The sequence below is a fragment of the Lycorma delicatula genome, chromosome 4, assembly GCF_047948215.1.
Source record: "Lycorma delicatula isolate Av1 chromosome 4, ASM4794821v1, whole genome shotgun sequence".
NCBI lineage: Eukaryota > Metazoa > Arthropoda > Insecta > Hemiptera > Fulgoridae > Lycorma > Lycorma delicatula.
The window spans coordinates 47,896,133-47,922,431 of NC_134458.1; the positions used below are offsets into that span (position 1 = coordinate 47,896,133).

A 26,299-nucleotide genomic window follows, 5' to 3' on the forward strand; every position below is an offset into this window, starting at 1 on the left:
GTACCTTGCACAACAAAATAAAAAAAAAATATTAACAAAACTATAAATAAATCAGAAAACAAAGTCTGTTTTTTTTTTCTTTATTAGATGTTGTACAAGCTATTTCCACTACACCAATAAATTGGTATTTGTTGTTACAGGTTCACTAAAAATCAAACTTAAGAATGCACAATAAAATTATTTTGTATATATTTCTTAATGTATGTGTTAGAATTAATGATTCAGATTCAAAATGTTTACAGTAGCAGAATTAACTATATTTAAAACAAAAATATTTTTTTAATATTATTATGCATTATTTAAATAATGATATATAAACATACAAGTAATGTAGGTTTTTAATATTTTGTAAATTTGTTACTTTGCAACATCATGTGATTATATCAAAAACCCTTAAAATATGTACTGAATTTATTTTCTTTAGTGCCAGTGAAATTTAGGCTGTAGAAAATCTTATTTAGTGGTGTAGGTAATAATTTCCTTCTTACTGTATTGTCTGTATTTTTTTAAGTATAATAGTATAATTCTTGTTCTTCTGTTAACCTTAAACAGCATCAACTGTTATAATCACTTGTCAACAAATGGTAGCAGTATAAATATTAGACCACATATTTGTTAGTATAGGATAGCAGTGAGTTCATGTTTTTCTATCCAAAAGGATGACAAATCAAGGCCTAAACATTGGTTAAATTTTAACTTTGTCAATTCCAGGCCACTATCTATTACTGTTTAATTATTAAGACATCTTGTCCTGGTAATAAACATTTATCTATAGGTGTAATATATTTATATTAACACTTAACAAATAAGAGATACAGCTAGATCTCAATTAATTAAAGCTCCTTCAATTTTCCTAGAGATTTCTACATCATCAAAAAACTCTCACTCCTCTAAAAATGGAAACTGTACTCTATATTTATACTATCCCACATGACCATATGTCACTCAATACCACCAATGCTATTTGATATGCAACGTTTAAACTTTTTATCAAAGTCATTCAAAATAAGTTTCCGTTCTGTAGAATCAGTTCCTTTAAATTATATGAGAATAGGCTCATACAATCCTCCAATTGGAGTGGCTCTTTGTACAGTAGTTGCATTCCACTCTATGGAAAAACACATATATGAGCTGTTTTTCAGAAATACTAAGCGGCTGGTATCAAAAAATTCTCTAATTTTTATTCAAGTTGTGAGCATAACATCTTATTCTGTGTCACTACTTTACAGCTGTTTCTTTTTTATTATCATTCAAATGCTGCTGAAAAATTATGAAAACTAATATGCATGTAAGTTTTAAAAGAGATTCAAGGCACTGTTCCAATTTGCACTTCATCCATCCACTTCCTGAACACCAGTTCATTATCTATCACCACTTTCACTATCTGGCAATTTATAAAAAAAGAAAGGTGTAAAGTTATTTTCTTTGTATCACCATTTGTCAGAGTTTTTCATTAAATATACATTGTGAACTTTCTGTAGGCTCTGTTAATATAATAGTAAATCACTGTTTCTCTAGACTACAAGTCCAAACATGAACAGTTTCACTTCTGACAGAGCTAATTATAGACTTTGCAGGCATTTTGAAAAATATCAAAGCTTGATTGATATTGCATATTTGTCATTACTAAAATTATTCTCTTTTTAAAAACAAATTTTGTGCTTTTGAAAATGTTGTTAATTTTTCCCTGTAAGCTTGAAATTATGGTTTACTTTCATGCATTAAACTACTGTTATGAGAAATTCATACATACCATGCTCGCCCTTAAAGTTCACATTAGAGTAAAATAAAGTGCGTGTTGTACTTGGACAAATACAGTGTATATATATTTTTTTATATTAGCCAGCCTGTCTTGCCAGAAGCTGGACCCTTGGGCTCAGGTCAGCCCAGGCGAATCCCGGAGCCAACTCAGGAGCTTCAAGTGGCCTACCCCATGGTCGCAGATCTTGCTTTACTTGTCATTCCCAATTTGCCAGGGGCCCTGGTCACCCGCAGATATTGTTTCAGTCGCCATTCCTATTTACACAGAGGGCTCCATCCCTTGGATCCCTGCACTGTACGCTATTTTTATGGTTGTTAGAATAATACTGATAAATAATAATTATAGTATTCAGGCTTCATAGAAATTTGAAAAAAAACTAAATAACAAAAGATAATTATGTTAGCTAATTAAAATACACCCACCTTTTATGAAGAAAAATTCATAACTTATTTCTTCCTTAATGAATATCTTTAATTCACAACTTCACTCTCCTTTGGGGTGAAAAAATTATGAATATTTTTATTATCTTAACCTTCAAGGGAGTTAGGGCCTCAGTCAATGGCTTAAAACCTTCCCTGGAATAACATGAATGTATCCTGCAAATTTGTAAGTAATCTGCTAATTGGGTCTTGTGTGATGTGATAACAAACAAACAGATAAACTTTATATATATATATATTTTTTTTATTTGTTTTATTAGATCAACCAAAATACAGAATGAATAAAATAGGATGCCACCTTATTCCACTATATATGCAGGAGTGCTTTCATGATTTACTTGCATCATCTATTGCATTATATATTCATCTCAAATTACATTACAAAATTCATAAAATATAATAACATATATAGCATTTATTTAAAATTTAAAACCTTTAATCTTTTTATTTTAAACTTTTATTCAGTTAAATTATAAATTAAAACAAAATTTAAAAATATGAAAAATTAATTAAAATTAACATTAAAAATTAAACTTAAATTATACAAATTTTTACATATGTAAAAATATGATGTCAAGGAATAAATTGGAATTAAAATTTAAAATTCAAATTAGAATCAAGTAAAAATAATTCTAAATAAAGCAGTTATGCATGTTGTCCATTTAACTTTCTTTTTTTCCCGTTTAGTCTCCGGTAATTACCTTTCAGATAATACTTCAGAGAATGAATGAGGATGATATGTATGAGTAAATGAAGTTTAGTCTTGTACAGTCTCAGTTCGACCATTCCTGAGATGTGTGGTTAATACCCAACCACCAAAGAATACCGGTATCCACGATCTAGTATTCAAATCCATGTAAAAATAACTGACTTTACTAGGACTTAAACGCTGGAACTCTGAACTTCCAAATCAACCGATTTGGTTGTCCATTTAACTGAACTTACTTTACATTACTGATTGCAATATATTAAATTATACATCACTATCAAAATAGTTGCTGGTGCCATCTACTACAGCTTTCAAAATACTGTCATCCTCAAATTCTGTGAAGGTTGATCATATTAAATTTATGTTTATATAGTATCTTTCTAAAATGTCTAATCCCTTACTATTTGTGTTCATATTATATTTTTTTAATTTTGAGTATTTTTAAATTTGTCATAATATCAGATATTGTATGTTTATTCTTAATCACATGATCAGATACATTAGAGAAACCCAGTTTACCTTTTTTATAATTTCTAAAATGTTCCAAGAATCTCATTATTAATTTCAATATTAACATATAAATAATTTATTTTTTTATTGTCAATTTCAAAGGTAAATTTCAGTCGACTGTAGAGTAGGAATACACTACATTTATAGTGTAGGAATACAATTTATAGTAGAAATTTAATATGTTCAAAATGATTAAATACTTCGTTACCTATAGCTGGATTATAGACTACAAAAATATCAACATATCTAGCCCATAATAAAATATCATGTGTATGAGTTATCCTGTAAACAACTTTTCTTTCAAACTATTGTAAATAAACCTCAGATAAAATGGATGATAAAGGAAAACCCATCGGTAGAGTGTTTTCCTGGGTGTAATATCTATCATCAAATTTAAAATAATTCTGTTTGTATATATTTTTTATGATAATAATTTTTTCAGTAAATAAGGGATCTTCATGATTTTGTGTTAATTTATTTTTTATTATGTTAATAGTTTTTTCTATGGATATACTAGGATACAGGTTACAAATATCATAGCTAACCATCCTAGTTTTATCACAAATTTTTAAGTCTTCTAATTTATTTACTAATTCGTATCCATTTTTTATATTTGCAACCTAAATTTATTTGGTTTTTAAGTATTTTCTCAATTATTTTAGAGATAATGTAAGAAGGAGCGGTTTTGAAGTCAATTAAAGGTCCCATAGGTATACCTGGTTTGTGTATTTTTGGTAGTCTAATTAATATAGATGCACGTGGTTTGTAAGTGTACTTTGATTGATCTAATAAAATAAGTATATTTGTATGTAGTATAGAGAAGTGTGATTCTAAAAGAATTGATTTAAAAAAAATAAATATATATATATATATATATATGCATATATATACATTTCCAAATAATCATAATCTGTTAGATCGAGATTGTACCTGATAAAAAAGTAAAGGGAAAAGTTAGCCTTCAGCCTAACAAGTGCCTAGACAAAGAGCAGTACTAAACCAGCCTTATATAAACATCGTTATTTTTCATGTAACCCTTATGATCAGATGAAGGTTTACAGTGTTGCCCTTTTGTGTTTTGTTAAAATACTTCTGATGTGTATCTATAAATATTGAAATGAATTTTTATGTTTGCGATATTATTACACTAATCCTCGTAAGGAAGTAACCATTACACTAATCCTCGTAAGGAAGTAACCAAGTAAATGGATGTTTGATCACTCATTTACACAAATATTCCTCTGAAGTAGGTCGTAGTCAGGATGGACATCTGGATATCAAATTGATGCTAAATCCCTCCCTTAACGTTTTAAAAAATCAGGAAAATATAAAAAAAAGTTTTTTATGTAAATACTGAAGTGAAATTGTATCAACTGTGTCACATCAGTATTATATCAGAATTATAGATATATGAGATTACATCAGTAAGTTTGAGAAATTAACACTTGTTCAGTGTCTCAACAGTTCTGTAAAAATATTCCATTACAATAAAAACATTCTACATGTATAACACCAATCCATCCAATAAAGATAACAGATTAGATATTACTTCAGATTACATACAAATTGTCACATTTTATTAATCTTTATCATTGCTCAGTGATAATGTTTTTATCATTTAAAAGAAAAGGTTTTATTGTTATTATTTTATTATTCATATTTTGTGTAATTAAATTCCATAATATTTAAAATATTTATATTAATATATTAAAATATTTTGGTCATCTTATATTTGTTTGTTCATTAATGCTGAAAATTTTTTCTATATTTACCAAAGGTGCTTATCATTGCCACATATTATCAGTTATAACAGATTTGTTAAAGTATTAGTATTTGTAAATAAATTGCCAAAAGAGTTGAGTTGAATCTAACAAATGACAGACATCTTTCCATCCATAAACCATCTTTATTCTTTGTTTTTAAGTACAACTTACTGTATTGTTATTGTTTGTGTCATTTAACTGTTGTGGTCATTAGCCACTAAAAAATGCCAACAGAATGCAGTGAACTGCATGCAGTGTTCTTAACCGTATGATCTGTAAGAACTGGTTTATTGAATATAACTTTGGACGTTAAACATTTTATATCTTACTTCATATCCTCCATTATCTGGTATTATACTCCCTGAAAAGAAATCAAACTTAAGGTTGTGAAGGAGGCAGTTTACTTACTATCTTATTCTGAATCGGTGTATTATTAATGCAGTAATTAATTTAATTGTCTTAATAATATAGTAAAAGTTTGGTTGAAATCAAGAATTAAGATTAAAGTATGTCTCTATATGGAGGAAGAATTAAAATATATTTCTCATATGGTGAGTTCGCATTCATTTTATTCTTTTCCATACTTTTTCCAATAATAGAAAATGTCACACATAAGATTTCATAAATCTCAGTTTACAGTCTTATGAATCATAATAAAAAAATAAAAAAAACATGAAAAAAAATATTTTACTGCCAGGCATGTAGTACTTGAACTCTCCTCTGTGAAATCGTCAATGATATAATATGTCTTTTCCTGTAAAATTTTTTTTTTAACTTTATTTGTTGTGTCTATCTGACCATATATTTTATCTGAACATTTAATATAAAATGAAAATCCTATTGTTAGAAGTAATTTTGTAAATAAGGTTTGTTAATAAATTGTATTACTTGATATTTATATCTTCCTTATTTCTGGTAGAGTATTTACCCATATTTCATTACATAAAGCATTATAACATTGTCAGTTCTCTTTTAAATGTTTTGTACATACACCAAAGAATATAATATCATAATTTGCATTTTCTTAGAAGCACCTTTACTCTATGTTGTTTTAATACAAAGATGTTTCTTGCAGCTATCTTTTTTTTTGCAATAAGTATAGTCGCTTATCAATGTTAGGAATTAGTTCCTATACCTGAATGCAATATTCAAATTAGAATAGATTAACCCATTATACCAGTTCCTCATTATTTCTGTATATATGTGACTTTTAGAAAATGGTTTTGACTTAACTTATTGTAGATAAAGTTAATATTATTTCTCCAACGTAAGTTTTTGTCAATATTACTAAGAATTTTGTATTATTATTTTAAGTTGTTATTTTACATCTATAAGGATCTGAAAGTGGTTAAGAGTTGATTTTTTTATTCTGAAAAGTCATAATATTATCTCTTTTTTTTCTATTCTAAGCTTTAAATTCTTCTTTAGGGAGATTACAAAATTTAATTGATGTCTGTAAAGCTAGCTATTTTTAGGACATTTTCTTAACAGCCAGCCCTGTGATGAACTGAATGAAGGTATAGGCCTGTATATCATCTGCATCTTGATGTACATGACAAGTTGTTATGCAGTTGTATATTTGACTCCGTTAAATAGGCATTGGGAAACCAGCTCAATCACTTTTGCTAGTAAGCATGGCATGGGATGCCTGTTATTCTTAAATATTAGTATTTTGTCATTTTTGGGAATGACTTGTGACTCATGTCCCACAACAATTGCACTTGTTATGACATTTAATGTACATACATACATCTTCATCACTAAAAGTTACATTGTATATCATTTCCCAAAGAAATTATCATTGTCATTTAATACGTTAGTACCTTAGAATTAAGTCTGTGATAAACAGAAATGAATTTAAAATTAATCCTTATGAGGAAAACAAATTTAATGTTATCAAGATCTGATGTAAATAATTTTATTTCATTACTGGCTAAATGAATTAAGTATACTTAATTCCCTTTCTTTAAAAATAAGTCTTTTATTAGATGATTTTTGAAACCATAATTGTATAATTTTTAAAACCATAATTGTATGATTTGTACAAATCATAGTTATACAGAATTGACCTTTTCATATGAAAGAAAGTTGCATGCACCAATTCATTGGTATTTAGACTTTATAATGTTGTTTACTTAATTAAACTACCTGTTACAGTAAATCCTCTTTTTTAAAGCTTTTTTAAGTCTTTTTTTTTTTTTTTAAAAAAAGTCTTGCCTGGAGAATTTTCTCTAAAATTAAAAAAAATTTTGATATCAATGGAGAAATGGGTCTGTAATAACTGATTGTTGTTTTGTTGCCATTTTTAAATAATGACCCTCTTTACACATTCCTGAAAAGCAGCTTCCTTTAATGAGCAATTAATCTATTGGACTAGTGGAAACTAGGGCAGTGAACGTATTTTTTAAAACTAAATATTATTTTATGATTTTCTCTGGTCCTAATGTCACTTGTTAATATGGACTTCTGTATTTTCTGAGTATTGAGAATCAATCTTTTTGTTGAACAGTCACATTAATAAAATAAAATCATTTTGCACATGCTTATGTCAAGAGAATTATAAATTTATTTTAATTTTATTCAAGTTAAATTCATATATTTTTGTGTGGTTGTTTTCAGAATTCATAATATACTGCAAAATTTTGGAGTGATTTATTCACTCTATATTATTTATAAATTTAAAAAAAAATTTAAACAATGGTTTTATTTTAAAATGAAATTGCTCTAAAAAGTAGAAAATAATTTTTCATTGATAAGATAATCAAAATAATTTTCAACATTTGTAAAAGAAAACCATTGTGCGCTCATAAAATTTTACTTTGTCTAATCATTTTAATTTATGTTCACATTTTTACCTTTATTAATTCTCACAGAACACCTATTCAAATTCTTCAGTAATATTTTGTGAGTGCAGTGATTTATTTTTTACAAATGTTGAAAACTATTTTGATATCTTATAACTGAAAAATTATTTTATACTTATTAGAGCAATTGTGTTTTAAAAGAAAACCGTTGTTTTAAATTTATTTTTTACTTTTTAGTCTCCTGCCGCACTTTTTCATTCAATTCAATTCATTCACATTGATTTATAATTTTTTCTCATTCTATCTAACTCTTCTAGCGATGCGTAAAAAATAAAGTAAAAAATCAACTCTTGTCTGCCTTGCCTTTTCACTTTCATACGCTCGCTTTTCATGGTACTTTTGACGTGCTTTCTCCAACCATCTTTTATGTTGTATTGCAGTTTCTTTTTGCTTTATATTCTTTGGTTTCATTTTTTGTTTCCATGAGAATCTTTACTATCTTCACTTAGAGAAAAGTGTTTTTTTTTAAAATCACAAATGATTTTGTTACAGTAAGAAAATTCATTCACTTGGGATAACAAATCTGTTTGTCATGGTAGCAAAATCAGATAACTTGCAGTAACAATAGGTTATAGTGACAAAATGGATAACAAATCCATTTTGTTGGATAACAAAATCATTTCGCTGCCACAACAAACCTTTAATTACCGAAACATATGATTTGTTATCCTAATGTAAACAAAGAAATTGTTTTCACAGTGTCCACCATATTGGATTTAGAACGATTATAAATAATGTCCGCCAGATTGGATTTAGAACGATATTAAATATGCTATACTATGTTGTCACCAGAACCAGATATTTTGTACCATATGCAAAATTTCAGCTTAATTGGATAATGGGAAGTGTGTCAAATTTCAATTACTAAATTTGGCCTATACAGGATTTCAAACATAAGAAAACCATTGAAAATGTTGAATTTTTGTAAAATTGAAAGCAATCTGAATAAAATGTTCATGTGTAAAAAACTGATTGCTGCATTTTAAACTTCATTATCATTTTTACAATTTTGGAGATTTATCGTATTTTTTTGATTTGAAATATGTGTATTTTCGAGTAATGATGTGAAATATGATTGGTGTAATTTGAATGTAAATTTACAATTTTATATCCCCATAGATGGTATAAAATAATATTTTGTTTTTTTTTTAACAGTGAAAGTATTTGTGCCTTTATAGAAGTTTTTTACAGTTTAACATAATACTAATAATTGTTGTTGATAGATTTATAAATATGATTTTCCACAGAAGTCAATATTAGAAATAAGATGTGTCAATATTTATGTTTTATAAAACTGCAGAAAACAATTTTACTAATTTTTCATTATGTTGTATTTATGTTATATTGTTTTTGAGAGGTTTTTTATTCTTTATTTTTTTATGTTTTGTTTAAGAATGTAGAATGTATGAATTTTAGAATGTAGAACCCTACAAAACAACAGTGTGGATACAGGTTTACGACAATTTTTGCATTAATCTCTGTTTTATGAAGAATAGTAATATATTTTTTGTTAATAATTAATTCATTTGCTATTGCATCATTAAATAGTGTGTTCATTTCTAATGCATTATGAGACTGATAATATTTGTTGTTGCCTGTCTCTTTATAATATGAATAACACCTTGTTTATATGCTATACCAATGTGTTCTAATACCAGTTTTAAACGACTATTAAGTTATCCATTGTTCATTTTAGTAAATTTTTTTATTAATAAAAAAATGTTTGTATGAAAATTTGTGTTATCTAATTCTTGGATTTGATTTTTATTGAAAATGACAAAAATAAAAAAAGTTGTTCTGCAGTTATTTTTATTATAATAATTATCCTCAGTACCTATAGAATTGTCAGTGTCTTTATCAGTCAGGATCATGGTCCACAGAATTTTGTTTATATAATGTATTCTGTGATACGTATAAATGTATTCCAATGGCTGATAACTAGTTATTACTCTGCAAATGATGGAGGTAGGCCTATATATTAATTTTTCATGTGTGTATATATATATATATATATTTACTCCACTATTTATTTTTAAAAACACTTGTATATTGCCAAGACAGTATTAATGATGTATTGATGTATATATATTTTTGTGGTTGTGTGTGTGTGTGTGGGGGCTGGAGAGGGGCATGCCTGGTGCTTTTTTCAGTATCTGTTGCTTGTTTGTAAGCGCATGTGACATTTTTTTAATCATGTAAACTTACGAAATTTAAATTTTATCCATCATTGGTATAATATTAGATAGATATATATATATATGTTTTTTAATGAATATTTATATCTATTCCAAGTTTATCATTTTTATACTTAATGTGGTAATTAACCTAATATTTCCTTTATGTCTGTTTTTCTAGATTATTATCTTTTTATTATTGTTAACTTCCTGTAAATATTTGGCTGTATTGTATTTCATCTTCAACTTTTTTTTAATCTTCATTAAGATGTTTGGTAATCTTTTCATTGCAGATGCTTTTATGTATCAAAAGGAGTTAGTTATTGTTAGCTTCACAGGTTATATATACATATATAAAACCTGTGTTTACTTATTATATTGATTTTTAATTTTATTTAGTTTTATTTAAATTCTATATAATAAACTCTGCTTTTTTGGTTTTGCTCCTAACTACTCTCTCTGCCCATACTTTCAAGTAAGATATATAAAGTATGGTTGAGTGAGCAACATCATGCAAGATACAAGATGTACATAATATTTTCTAGTACCTTATTTTATTTTTAGGTAGATGCTTATATTCATTTTACTTATATACATGACTGATATCTTAAATTATCTGTTATTTATTCATAATACCTGTTGTTAACTATTTGCACCATTTATAACTACATTAATCGTAAATAATTGCCAGCAGCATACAATGGAACTGCACCCACCATTTTTTAACTTTATTGTTGTATAGAAACCAGCTTCTTAAACTTGGCTTTAACTGCTGACATTTTATGTTTACTTCATACCACTCAATCTCCATGATAATATTTTGTGCAGCATTCAGGGTGTTGTGGAACCATTAGGTCGTAAAGGTTTTATGACCCATTTTACTCTAGAAGCCATACTGCAATCATACCCCTGACCCTGTCTCCAGTTTTGTTGGATAATTCTTCAAGATTTTTAGCACACGTACTATGAAATTTTCTTCATGTTGACAAAAAAAAGTAAAGAACCTACTGTTTTAGTAGGGGGTTTGTAAACTAATAGGATTACCTGATCAATATCTTCTTTTCTTGCTCCAAATTAAATGTGTGCTCTGCAACAGCCTATATCTCTGACATCCATCTAGTAACATTGTGGCCATTATACAGTTGGCTATGCTGGCTGACTGCCATTTTGGTATAGTGATTACAGCAAGAGCAGTCATTGACCATAGATGCATTTGAAGTAGTGAACCTTTGGCTTTATTCTACCTGTCTGAGGACTTCTTTCCCTCTCTTGAGCTTTCATAAAGACTACAACTATTAGCTGAGGTTCTTGTCAGTTAAAGGTAGGGCTCTTATTCCTACAATTTCATTTAACTTATAATTACAACCCAAAGTTGGTAAATATTCTTGATGTTTTGTTATATTTTTCAGAGTATGTAAAATATAAAAAAAATATTTTATGTTTGTGATAAAAAAACAGTATAAGATTATATAATACAAAAATGTACTTAGAATGTTATCTGTATAAGCAGTTATGAAATTGTTCTTATTTAAATGATTTGAAGATTTTCTTATGTGTTATTTCCTTAATACCTAAATGATTTTCCTTGACTGTCATCGTATAATAAACCTCCATGCACTATATTTTTCACATAGTTTGTCTTTTCTTGTGAAATATTCTATTAGTTGATCTTAAAATCTATCTTTGATGTTCTCTCTTTGCTTTGACCTTTTACTGATTTCTTAAACATTTCAGATTATCTATCATTTCTATCTTTCTCTTTTTCTTGTTTTTTCTGAACACAATTGTATTTAGTATATAGTACTTCTATCTAGATTTTCATTTTGTATTAATGAACAAATCTTGGAGAAAGTGTTACAATTCAGCTAATAACATACATAATTTCTGAGTATTTTTTTGTTTATACCATTATGAAATTATCTAAGTTTCATTATTAATAAATTTATAGAAACAGATGCCATATTTAGTTAATCTTTACAGCAGCTTTATTATGTTTAATATTATATCACAAAAATATTCAATAGATTTAACCACTCTTTTAATTCAAATTATCTTTCAGCCAGTGCTGTTTGTGTCTTTCATTTTATCTTGTTATAGTACTTACATTTTTTTTGTTGCATAAGATAAAAAATGTATAGTTCCACAATCTTTGCAATATTTTACATAGTTGTTTATTGTTTCTGTATTGAAATTAACATATAATCTTTAGGTCATTGTCCTGCCTTGTGTATCCTATATAAGTAATTTCATTTACCTTATTATAATTCCCATAAGGTGTTGATTTATTTATTTATTTTATTTAATTTCAGATGCACCAATCACGACAACAGGGCACTGGGGCTCGCAGTAAACTAGGAGGACCAAATATTAATAAAATGTCACGAGAGCCACAAGCAACAAAAACATACACTCCACAGCAGTTTGAAAATTCTCTTGGAAAGCTACAAGTAAGAATACATTCTAGTTCTTTTGTTTGAAAACATAACTAAAATTTTACTGTTGAATTTTAAGAAATTGATTAGATTTTACAAAAATTTCCCAAAAAGAAACCAATTTTTTTGTTTTATCAAGCTCTTCAACAAGAGTTATGAAAATGAACTTTTCTTAAAATCAAAATTATCTTCTTTCATAAAATTTCTCTTGAGTAAAAGCTGCTACATTACTCTTTGCTTTGTATTGTATTGCTAATGCATTGGGGTATGGTTATACTGGAAGTAGATCAGAATTATTTAACTCAATAATATATTTGTTTCAGGGAAATTAAAAAAAAAAGAAGTAAATTTCATTGTTATTCCATTTCAACCTTTTAAACTCAGAATTTAAAAAAATACATTCTTAGCGTGCACTTACATCATAAGAAGAACTTGTATACAAATTTTCATCAATTTATCTTCACTAGTCTTTGCTGGGTGTTGATTATGAATCGCTCATGACATGTTCTTTTATATTGTTGTGTCTTTGCGGCTCGATCAGGATATTGAGGGACTAACAATTAAAAATATTTATATAATTATGATTTATTAGTTTAAGAAGATAAGTAAAATAAGACAAGTCAATAATAATAATTATGACTAATAATAACAAACGGCAGTAATAAGTAACAAACAGTAGTAATAATAATAATAATGAAAATAATAAAATCAGTAACAATCAATAAATTGCGCACACAAAATAGAATTTCAAGAGGATTTATTTACATGTAGTTAAATCATAAAAACCAGAATTCAGTTCAATTGACAAATTATATTATAAAGACCGCTAATACTTACACCTTTAAAAACTAGTATTGTATTAATAAGAAGATAAGATTAGCTTAAAGTTCATTCAATTCTATTCTCTGCACTTACCTTTGCTGTTCACAAGTATAATTACCCTATAGTTTATGAATGAATTTAATACTTTACCCCTTTCACTAATTGTCTTATCAGTAACTGAACAACTTCCTAGTCACACACTGTCCTTGCCAGAATGCTTATGACGTCAGCTTTACCCTTATTACTAAAAAAATGAAAACCAAAAATATAAAACTTAGACAAAAATATCAGAATAATAATAAAAATAAACAGAAATAAAAACAACAAAAAATTCATGTTCTTAATGTACTAATTCTTAATTCATGTACTCTACTCTGTTTCACAACATGTCGAACACAACCAGCACTACACTTACTGACTAACTCGCTGGCTCTTGAGTATTTATACTTGTATCCTCTTGACCTGCAGAACCAGGCCCAAATTATTTAATTGTTGAAGTGTGAGAATTATCGTCTGCGTCCTTCCTTTTTTCATAAATTCCTATTCTGGTCTAGTAACTCTTCTCATTGAACAACATCTGTAATAAATGCTGTTGTCGTGGGTAGTATTACAAAGAACGATTGTTAAACGGACCTGTTAGCCTTTAGAAAAAGGATCCCTTCTGAATTCCTTTCATTGTTATTTCTACTACTTTTGTCTTAAATGGCAGGGAACCATTACTCTGGTCCGTTATACTGGTCTTGTTACAATATATATTGATCGTGCAATAAGTAGTATAAAAGTTTACATACGTCATGGATGTACGTAAAAATTAACCTTCTAAACTATTTTTTATCTTCAGAATGATTGAAGATAACTGATTGAAGATTAACTGGTGCAAAAACTATATCAACAAACCAATAAATAGAAGTTGTTTATAATTTTTGTTTATGTTTTACTTCAAGTTTGTGTTTAATTAAAAAATTGCTTAATAAATTTGATGTTGCATTGAGATTTGTTATCTGAAAAATATTTGATGACATATAACCTTTAATTTTACAATAGATGTTGAAAGTGGTTTCCTCCTGATTACAGGTTTTCCTAGAACCTCCTGCAAATGTTTTTTATGACATTTGCAGCGAGTTTACATAATATTTCCTTGCTAATGTCTGAAATCTAACTTGTTTAATGAAATGGAAATTTTTTAGCATATGAAAAATAGCACACCTGCCCAGGATTTAAATAAGTGACCTTGAGGATGAAAGGCTGAAATTCTACTACTTAAGTTTATTCTGACATATACTTTTTAAATATTCCCAAAGGGAAAATTCTGGTGATATAAGATCTGGACGTATTGGTGAACACAAGATATTTTGAGATCTAGTAATGAGAAGGACTTACAGCAAGACTGAAGGTTACTTCATTCTCAAGTTGACAGGTAGAACCATCTTGCTGAAACCAACTAAGAACTGTGGTGAACAATGAAGTCACCTTGAGGCCTTTTGATCTTCTATGCTCTTAGTCTCAAGACGTTTGTGTACTAGTTGTGATATTGCTGAATTATCAGATATTGCAGATTGTGAAATTTTTTACTGGATCTCATCTTTCACGTATTAGAAAACATTTATAGGTGAACAAGTCTTTACAGTCTTATCCTTTGAAAAGGCTAAACTACAGTATAAGAGAATGGCTATTTATACAAGGATATTTCGACTGCTATGTTCAGCTCAACTTAAGTACAGTGTTGTCATCTGAAACACTTTTGTGGGGGAAAGCTATATAATTTTATTTAAACTACATAACATCTATCTTCATATTACATATACTGCATATTACCAGAATCAAAAGAAATATTTCTACAGTGTTATGAAAAGATAACAAAATTTAATATTTGGTTACAAATAGTAACTTCCTTGACTTAATAAAATAAAGATAAATTAACTAAATAAACAAATATGGATAAAAATCATTGAATTAGCAGGAAAATAATTTTTCTGTTGCTCATATTTCCCCACTCATGCATATCTCAGAACATGTCTGTCTTAATGAGTTGCACTGTTGGCATAGATTGAACTGTTATTCATTTATGGGTACACACACACACACACACATTGTAAAATTAGGTGAGAGAAAAGAAAGAGAAGTAGACAGGAAACAGCATAGCCAAACAAGAAGTGTGTTATAGCTGGAGAATATGGCACCTCCGATTGCTTTTCAGTTAACTTAGGACTATTAGCAGCTTCATGTTGTGGTTGTACATGAGAAACAATTACAGAACTAAGTTGGAAGCTATGCTCCAAAGGTGAATGATTACATTAATATTCAATTTATTTTATAGGTTGGAAGTGTTACTGCTCCAAGAAAGATCATCGACACAGATGTAGTAGAAAGCGTAAATCCTTCTGAAAACCATTGTACCAACCTATATTCACCTCAGGAAGCTGGAGCAGCTGCCAGATCATCCTCTACTTCTGCTGCTAGTTCTAGTTCTACATTTTCTAGTGTAACTAGAATTAAGGCTGTATTATTAGAAATTGAGATGGTAAGTAAAGAATTAATGCTGGTTTTATCAAACATGGCATCCATTTTTTTGTTTCAGTTACGGAATGAAACTTAAAAACTAGATCGACCATATTAACTAATATCAATATCTGAGGTACCTAGATATTATTCCTTTTGTTGGTGCACATTGAACATATTTCAGACTTTTTTCAGAAAAAAATTTATCAGCTACTTCTATGCAAGAATGACCCGTAATGAATGCATTAATTATACAAGGTGTTATAAAATTATAAATGAAAGATTTGAACTTTTATTTTGTCCCATTTATTTTTTGAGCCCATCATTTGTAAAAATAGTGAATAGAATAGAAAAAGCAAATGAAAATTCGTTTCAGTGAAAGTAGTACCATAATATATATTTTATATAAAGAATAACTATAAGATTTTAAAATTAGTTTGCAATGTTATTTTCCAAGTTTAATTTAGTCTATCTAAATCAAACTCATAAAACATGAAAGTTGTATTGTGTTAACTGCTTGTATAAAAAAAAGTTATACAAAGTATCATGTTAATGAAATTCTAAATTTTTAGAGACATTAAGTACATGTTTCTTTGTTTCTCTGTTCTGTAATTTTGAAGATTAATTTTGTTAATGAATTTTTGATCATTGTAAATTAATAAGTAATAGTTGAACAAATTTTTTGAAATTTGTATTCAATTTTCAATTTATAAAGTTTTGTTTAAACATTTTTATAAAGTTAGTTTAATAAAAAGTAAACTTAAAAAATGTTCAAAAAAATGTATTAATAAAAATTACATTTTTTTAATTATTAATTATTATTATTATTAATGCATTTATTTTTTTCTAAATAAAAATAAAAATTTTTAAAAGTATAATTTTGCTACTTTATTGGTAAAACTAACATTTTTAATAATAATCTATTTTTTTTAGAATTTTATTCAAAGGGACTGATGATGATTTCTATGTTATTAGTTAACACAGTTACAGTTACTTTGATAATAAATGCAATCTATTGTCAAATGTTCTTGTTAAAAATAAGTAAAAATTTGATTAAAAATAGTTAAAAATGAAAAGATATTTCAGGGCTGACTACACTGTAATATTCTCTAAACTAGATTAAAGTACTTGCATTAATATAAAATGAAATAATAGCACACAATTTAAATATGTGTCTTGGAAAGATATATGACGCTAAATTCACACATCTTCATCTATTCAGCCAACTGAAGAACTCACCTGAATATAGTTCATCCCAGATATGTTAAAATGGTTTAAGAAGTTGAGGTTGCCTAATAATCAGGGTCACCTTGTAATCAGTATCCAAGTATTTTGTAAAAGATGTAACAATTTATTAAACACCATAATTAGTAGGCCTTTTAATTCACAAAAATTATTTCAATATAATTTCCAACTTGTCTCCCACTGGAGCTCTATAATTAAAATATAATTTTGCTTCTTCATTGGTAAAACTAACATATTTTTAATAATTATAATCTATTTTTTAGAATTTTATTCAAAGCGACTGATGATGATTTCTATGTAATTAGTTAACGCAATTACAGTTACTTTGATAATAAATTCAATCTATTGTTAAAACAGCTGAGTAATTTCTGTTTCTTGCTGTTATCCTGATGTGTACCTTTTCATACATGTTGCATACAAGAAGCTGAAGATCAATCAGTAGAAGGGAACAGTAACACCTAACACAGTATAATGTCAACACAATATTTTTGGTCACATTGCCTTTACATAAGTTGTTGATATTAGGCAAACCATCTTACCTCATTATCACAACAAATTCCCTCACTAATACGTATATATTTTTTTTTTTTTTTTTTGGAAATGAAACTTACCGTCTCATTACAACAATTAAAATTTTTTGACAATTTTATTACTTGTTCCAATATTGAAAGTGTTAGATTGGTACTACTTGGTTTTCTGTACCTAATAACCTATTGTTGTTTTATTCTGCTATTATTGACGTATTTTGCTTTATTCTGAAGATATTTTACTTTTATGTTATCAGATAGAATTTGTAATTTCAACTTTGGTATGTGTAACAAATAAATTATTTGTCATTTTTACAGCTTTATACTTTAGTATTAAAAGGTGAGGATTTCCTTCATCCTCTTTCTGGAGTAGTTATGGAAGAGGGTTGCAATCCATATAAGTTATTTAATGATGTTGCTAAACGAATGCTAAGAGATAACAAACTGTTACTTTTTATTGCATCTAGTAAAGGAAAGGTAAGTGTTATTAGAAATCGTAATAGAATGCTATTCTCTAGAAGAATTACTAGATTATATATGTAAATATATTTTATTTATTTATTTCACAGGAAAAATTTACTATTAAAAGATAATGTTTTGCTGGATATTTTACAGCAAATACTGGTAGAATGTTTATTAAAAAAAAAAAAAAATTACAATGTATGTATATAATTAACATATCGGTTGAAAAACTGGTTAGCCTTTTGAGGCTTAAGTACGATTTATTTCAAATTATAAAGTAAACTTTAATGAAAGTTAATCTGGTTCACAATTTTAAAAATATTTATTTTTTTTAACTCTGCCTTCCTCGTAGAAATTTCCGATTTTTGGGAATGTTTGAATTCCATTTTTAACTACTTCCCTGTATTTTTGTTTAATTTATTACAAGGATACATCGAAAATAAGTATACAAATATACTTTATATAATAAATGCCATAAATTACTTTACTTAAATTGTTTTAAAAATGAATTATGGTACTGTTTTGAATTGGGAAAATTATACAAAACTCAACATAGAGTTTAGCACGTTTCCTTTGATAATAGTATTCATTCATCATACAACAGTATGACACAAGTAGTGTAGGATTGTCATTAAATGCAGTTAGCAGAATCCTTGCATCACCATTCCTTGCTATTTGTTTTGTATCCAGTGTAATTTGTTCGAGATCTCACAGTAAGTATCAGCATTTGTGATATTTATAGACAGAAAATTTCATATTCCAAATGTTAAATTAATGGTTTTTGGTTTTAGTTTTAATTAAGCATTTTTTTTTTTTTAATTTGACAGCTGTTTCTCTCTTTGCATTGTGGAATCAAATTATTATTAATGTTCCTGTTTCTGATAAATAACAATACTTTATATACATTATGCTACACAAGAGATATATCTAATGTAGTCAAGAGACATGTCTAACATACATTATATTACACGAGAATAAACACTGAGAAGTAGGATAAGAATAAATTATTAAATCTTTTGTTATTTGCATGAGTGAAGGTGGAGATTTTATCCCATCACTGACACGTTCCAGTATGTCATAGTAATAGTGCAGTTTAGTTTTTATTAATCATCAAATTTGTTCAGTCTGGATTTATAACTTAATATTATTTATGAAATGACAACAATAATAATAATATTTAAGTGAAATATTTTTTTTAAATTTTGTATCTCATCAAATGTCTGTATATAAGTTCATGCAAAACTTCAGAGTACTCTCTAAAGTTGATGCAAGAAAAATAGTTACTCAGACTGCACTGAGTACAGAATACTGGAAATGTTATCCAGTATTTAAAGAGGTTTGGTCTGGCAGCTGATAAACACCTATGTCTGGGAGGTGCTGTTGAGCTATTATGGCCATAATATATATTATGTTCAGCTGACCAGGTCTATGGAGGAGGGTGAGAATGATAACACCCTGAAACCTTTAGGTCAAATTAACTTAAATGAAAATTTAACTGTCCTCATTAATTGTAAAGCTTCGTGGCATAAGCCACATTGCAGATCACATGGGAATTTCTCAGTCATATTATAAACGTATACAGTTACTTATTGGCGAAGCATTTAATAGATGGAGTTATACCCCGAATTCGTGGAATCTCCATAATGAGAGTCATCAAAATTTATCTATTATTATCTTAGGACTAGAAGGATTATAATTTGGTTTAGGATGTGTAAAAGTAGCAGACACATGCTTGACTACAGCCTAATGACTGTATCCATCTTCTCATCATTCTTATTTATAACTAATTTATTTTTAGTCTAATATTAATTTTATAATAATTGGTTGTTGACTAGTTATAAATTATTTGAATTTATAATAATGTGTCTATGCCACTAGGCAACAAAGAAATTCCTAAGATGCTAATACCAAATATGAAAAGCGTTACTCAAAATGAAGAAGATTAACTTAATTTATTACTTATATCTGGTTGTTCAATTAATTATATAAATATATATATATATATATATATATATTTTTTTTTTTTTTTTTGTATAATTTTCTTATAAAATTAATCTGAATTAAAAGATAGATTACATGAAAAAAAACCCTGTGAAAGCATTTAACCCTCAACCAGGTGTGCATTTTGTGTGTAACTTTCGTAACTGTTGCTATGTATAAAGTGTGATTTTTTTTCAATTCTTGATCAGTGGAAAAAATATTTTTTATAAGTTTTATAAAGCTTTAAATTATTATATATAACCCTTCAGTTTTCAAAAATTTATGGTTATCGCTAATTGATAAAAATTATTTTTGTAATTATCATAGCAATAATAAACTGGTTTTAAGAGTAATGAACATTGAGCAGGAGAATGAATTATAAGTATATGTATATAAATCTGCCAGTTCTGTACTTTCATTTGTAATTTATTGAATTTTATATTATAATCTAAAGCAGACTAGTAGACTATGGTATAACATGGTTCCCATAGTCAGGAAAAGTCAGAAATATAAACTTAGTCAGGAATTTTTAGAAAAAATCAGGAAAAGTCAGGAAAAATTGCAAAAAATTTCAAAGAATTGCATTTTTGTTATCAAATTAAGATTATGTTATTAATAAATTATTTGTTAAGTAATCCCAAATTATATTTGATATACTTTCCAGCATTGTGAAGTTGTAACCCCGTCGCCCAGCACATTACAAATATGTGAATCAACCAGCCATTAACGTGTAATGACCTGAGCCTAAATATAAACTTACACCCAGAATTCAGTTGGTTGAGAAACTGTAGAGATATGTATCATGCTTTTTGTGATGTATGTAAAAAACGTTTTTTGTTCTTTGTCAGCATTTTTGGTCAGAGCAGTAGCATTTCAGTAACAGATGATACATATGATTCTTCAACTTCATTTACACAAAATGACAGTACAATTACTTCTTTTTGTTATAAAGACAATGTTTCTAAAGGTGGATATTATTTAGGTTCTCAGTCTAGTACAAAATAAGCTATCCGTAAGATCATGTGAAGGTATTGGTGCAACTTTTAAAATTATGTTTCCTGGCAGTTTGTATTGCATCAAAATTCCAGCTTGGAGCTAGTAAATGGTCAAGTCATTAATCATGGCCTTGCACCATACTTTGCTGGCATTCTGAAAATACGTTAGAATGATAATGACAAAATATTTTTTAAGTAAATGTTAAATTTGTTTTCTGCACAAAATAAGGTGTTCTGTTCTAGTTTTCTTATCTATTATTTTTAGTCACATTGATTTTAGTTTTTCTTTAAGTTGTAATCATACATACGAGGGCTGTCCAGAAAGTAACTTACATTTTGAAATAAAGAACCAGCCCAATAAAAAAAAAGAAATTTTATTATATACATTTGAAAGGGACTATCTTAAACTATTTTTCTGCATAGTTGCCATTTAAATTGACACACTTAACAATGCACAAGCTTTTCAATTCCTTCTCTGTAGAAATCTGCCATCTTAGATATTTGGCACCCATCTTTCACAAAACTTGTGATAACCAAACTTCTCCGATACAATTTCATGCAGTAAACTTTGTGAAATTTGGGGGAAATGAAGCAAGAGTAATGTGGTGATTTTCATGAATTTTATTGCTGATTTTCAACGTCAGTTCATCAGTTACAAGGCTAGGCCAATGATTGCGATACTCATCATGAACATTGGTGCGCCATTTTTAAACTGAATATACCACTACCTTGCTCCACCTTCACTCATTATTCCATCTCAGTACACTTCACAAAGTTGTTGATAAATTTCAATTGGTTTGAGGTTTTTTGCCAGTAAAAACCTAATCTCTGAATGCACCTCACAACTTGCAGGATTTTCTGTTGAAGCGCACATTTCAATAATTCACAACGAACAAAGTAGAAAAATCACAGTCCACATGCTATGATAGCTTGATGTGTACTGAGTGTAGAAATGTTTTGATGCCAAGATGGCGGCTCTATCCCTACCCATCTCCACACTGGGCACAAACATAAGTTACTTTCTAGACTGCCCTCGTATATGCTTTGTTAATTGAAATCTGTGTTTCTTAGCATTTTTATGCAAACCAAGTTATTAAATATTGTTTTTTATTTACTTTACAAAATAATGTAGGCTAGTTTTTATTTTTTATCTGTGTTACTTTTAGTTACCATGTTATTCATTTTTTGAAAAACTTATCATTGTTGTTTTTTTTTGTTGTACTTTGCAATATAATTTACTGAAACAATTTATCACAAAAAATAGCTTAATTTTAAATGTATATTGTAAAAAAATCATTAAAAAATAAACTTTAAAAATAAATGTTATAATAAATAAATATACACAGCATGTCTGAAAAGTTCCCGAACTAAATTAAATAAAAATACAGATTTAAAGATAAACGAATTTACGCACATCAGCCCTCTACATAGAACCTTTCTCTAGTTATAAACTTGTTACAGCACCAGTAGAGTCTTTCAAAGGCTCTGGAGAAATCACTTTGTGGGATCATCTTCACCTTGAGTTTCAGGAACAGAAAATAGTCTGCTGGATCCTAGGGCAGATGGGATAAGATGGTGATGTAATTTGCGGTGTATAACATGTTAAAATTGTTACTATGTGTGCTGGGGCATTGTCATGTAAGAGAGTCTAACTGCCTGGATCCTGGTACTCAGGCCGGATTCAACGAATGCGATACATCAGGCATCTCATTACTTCCAAATTAAATCTAGAATTCACGGTTTGACCAGTTGGGACAAATTCATGATGAATCGGGCCCTTTGAGTCGAAGAATGCAATCAACATCGTTTTCACTCTTGATTTTTGCTGCATGACTTTCGTTGGTCTTTATGCTCCAGGACTCAACCGAGCAGTGGATTGATGCTTCGTTTGCAGTTCATACATGAAGAACCAGATTTCATCCCCAGTTACAACTGTTTGTAAAAAATTTGGGTTGCTATCAGCAGTTTCAACGAAGTCTTGGGAGTAAGAAAGACGCTCCTGATTTTGTTCTTTGGTCAAGTGTGGAACGAAACAAGAGCACCTTTCGGCAATTCATTTTTTCTGTTAGAATAGCACATATCACGTCTTTACTGATGTTTAGCTCTTCTGCTATGGCTCAAAGGGTAAGGTGATGTTTGTGCAAGAGTGTGTGTACTTTCACAACATTTACATCATGAACAGCTGTTGATGCCCTCCTGCTTCTTTCGTTGTCATCCAACGACTCTCTACCATATTTAAACTGCTTCCACCACGTATATGTTGTAGTAAGAGATCCGGCTTTATCACCGAATACTAGCTGTATCGTAGAATAAGTTTCAACAAATGATTTTTGAAGTTGAACACAGGATTTTATTGCGCTTCTCTGTCCCGTGTCGCGGGCTCATATAAGGTCACATGAACACAACATATGTGGCTGAATATAACTTGAGACTGGATTGACGAAATTTGATGAAATTTTATACACACACTTCTCGGACATTGTACTACATAGTTCCTTGGTTGTCCAAGAGATGGCGCTACTTGTACCAACTACAGAAATTTAGTTGAGGAACTTTTCAGACCTTCTGAGTATACATTAATAAATAATAAAAGCATGACTTGGGCAGCTATGGAGATGGTAGAGGTTGCAAAAAAATTAAATATCTATATTTTGAGGAGTAAACGGCAACAGCATAACATTATGAGAATCAGGAAATTTTTTCTAAAAATTTTTTTTCTAAAATTCAGTGGTAATCCTATATAAGACCTTATTGTATTTAAAATAAAGCATTACATTCAAATGTGTTAATTGTCAATTATTAATTTAATAACTTAAAAAGTACCAGGCAATAAAATACACTTTATTATTAATCAGCATCTGCAAAATTTAATTGATTTTTCATTTTTTTTCTCAATTTTTAAACAGAAACTATTATTACGAGTTATGCCTCATTTGACAATGGATTTGATGGAAGAAATTCTAAGAGTAATAGTGTATGGAATGACACTGTTATCAAGAAAGGATATAGAACAGTGTATGTTACAATTATTACCTTATATTAGGAAATGGATTATGACTCTAAATTTCAGTACACTTGTTGACATTGCAAAAATGCATGACTCCGATACTAATTATATTTTAACAAACACAGTAAGTATTATATACTTAATTTATAGCTTTATAGACATTAAAAAATTTTTAATTTTATCAGAGAAATTATGTATTTCTCTGATAATTATGAAATTATGTAGGTAATGTATGAACTTATTACTTGAAGTGATAATTTTGTAATTATTATAACATTATTTTACATAACTTAATGTAGCACTTTATTTTTTAAATAGGTAACATCTTTCCGATAATTTTATCACTTATAAAGCAATAAATATATTATTAATAGTTTTTTATTTAACTTTAATCTTTTTATTAAACCTTCACTTAACCTAAAGATTGAATTAATAATATTTTCTGCACAAGAAACTAACAAAAAAGTTCAGATTAACATACAAAAAGTGAATTGTAATTTTTCAATAATTTGTTAAAATTGCTTGCTTATAAATGTTGAACATATTTGAAGAAATTTTTTTTTTTTATAATAATTAAAAATTAACATATTTAATAGTTTTGAAAATCTTTCTGTTCACCTCAAGAAAGTAGCTTAAACAAATTAATATTTTTTACAAAATTAGAAATTTATATTGAAAACAAAAAAATTTGTCTTCAAATCTAATGTCTGAAAGAAGCAATACAAGGTATTCCTTAATCCATTTTTATAAGTGATCTTACTTATACTATTAACCCTCTCAAAGTGACCTCCACACAGATATAGTTATGGCTCTTGCATATCTAAGACACATCTGTGCATTTCCCTTGTAAATGTTGTTTAGGTGAACTGATTTTCCAACCGATTTGCTTTTTTTTTACATTTTTTTCTTGAAGGTATCTTTTTTACCATGTTTAAAAAGTTTTTTTAATATTTTTTTCTAGTTTTCTTACAATATCTGACTAAGATTTTTTAAAAAATTTGTACTGAAATGAATTCTCTGAATTCAGAAACAATATTTCCTAACTAACAAGAATGGTCATGTTTCACAAAAAAGAAGCTTTTTATAGCTGCCTAGCGACAAACACTGCTGAGACATCAACAAATAGTTAACAGCATCTTCTTAATTGGTTTGGTCATTGTCGCACTAGATTAATTATAGTTATACAAAAAATTACTAGTAGAGTGATATACAACCTTTCTTTTCTTACTGATTTCACTGCAATATTTATTGTTTTCATTTTCATATCTATATTTACCTGTGAGACTTTTCTGGAGGAGATTTCACATTAAAAAGTTGAGATTTGATTGTTGTCTGCTTAAATTAACAAACCAACATATTCAGACTTATACATTAGTAGTTACTAATGAACAAAGGGGATATATTTGAAGTGCTTCCCTTGTTTATTTATACATTGGTTTAAATAGTATCATCATTTCTGGAGATAGGATCCTTTTTCTGGATTATATGTAAGTTTGTTTATCACATTTCTTGGTATCAGCGATGTCAAAAAATCTTCATACTTTAGCAGTCTTTAATATTGAAAATAGTAAAAAATCAGGAGTCTAAATCAGGTTAAGTAGGATAAACTGTAGTAATCAATTTTTTTACCAAAAATTCTAATATGATGAGCTAACCATCGCTTGGCAAATTCTTGTGAAATGAAAGTATATTTCATCAATTAGCTTTTATATTTCTTTTAATAACATCTTAGAATTGGTTGAAGACATGAAATTTTGATTTTACATGAGCTCCTTTGAAGGAATATAAAGAATATATCGTAGGATAATTTATTTCAGGACTGAAGAGTGATTATTGAAAATAAGTAGAATTAAATAGTTTTTTATTAATAAATCTGTTATTAAAATAACTAATTTTTTGTTTTAAAGTTTAAACATATAGTTTTATTAACCAATAGACAATAACAAGCAAATGGGAGAAATAAACAGTTTGGTTAATGGTAAAAGTAAGAATAAGAACTGAACCAAAAAAGACAGATTAATTTGTAAAAGAAAATATTTTAATATAATTTTGAATTTTTTGAAAATAGGAACAATTTTTGCAGATTAAAAATGCCATAAAAAGGTAAC

The 26,299-nt window shown here is 28.0% G+C and overlaps 1 protein-coding gene across 1 annotated transcript in view; it reads left to right on the forward strand.

The window, feature by feature from the left end:
* The window catches only part of Patr-1 (Protein associated with topo II related - 1), a 58,010-nt gene that overhangs the window by 30,729 nt on the left and 982 nt on the right, over window positions 1–26,299 (forward strand). Inside the window, exons 10-13 of the mRNA XM_075361926.1 lie at window positions 12,532–12,669; window positions 15,794–15,997; window positions 18,066–18,224; window positions 24,091–24,315. Coding sequence (XP_075218041.1) covers window positions 12,532–12,669; window positions 15,794–15,997; window positions 18,066–18,224; window positions 24,091–24,315 — 726 coding nt within the window. The remainder of the gene's footprint in view (window positions 1–12,531; window positions 12,670–15,793; window positions 15,998–18,065; window positions 18,225–24,090; window positions 24,316–26,299) is intronic.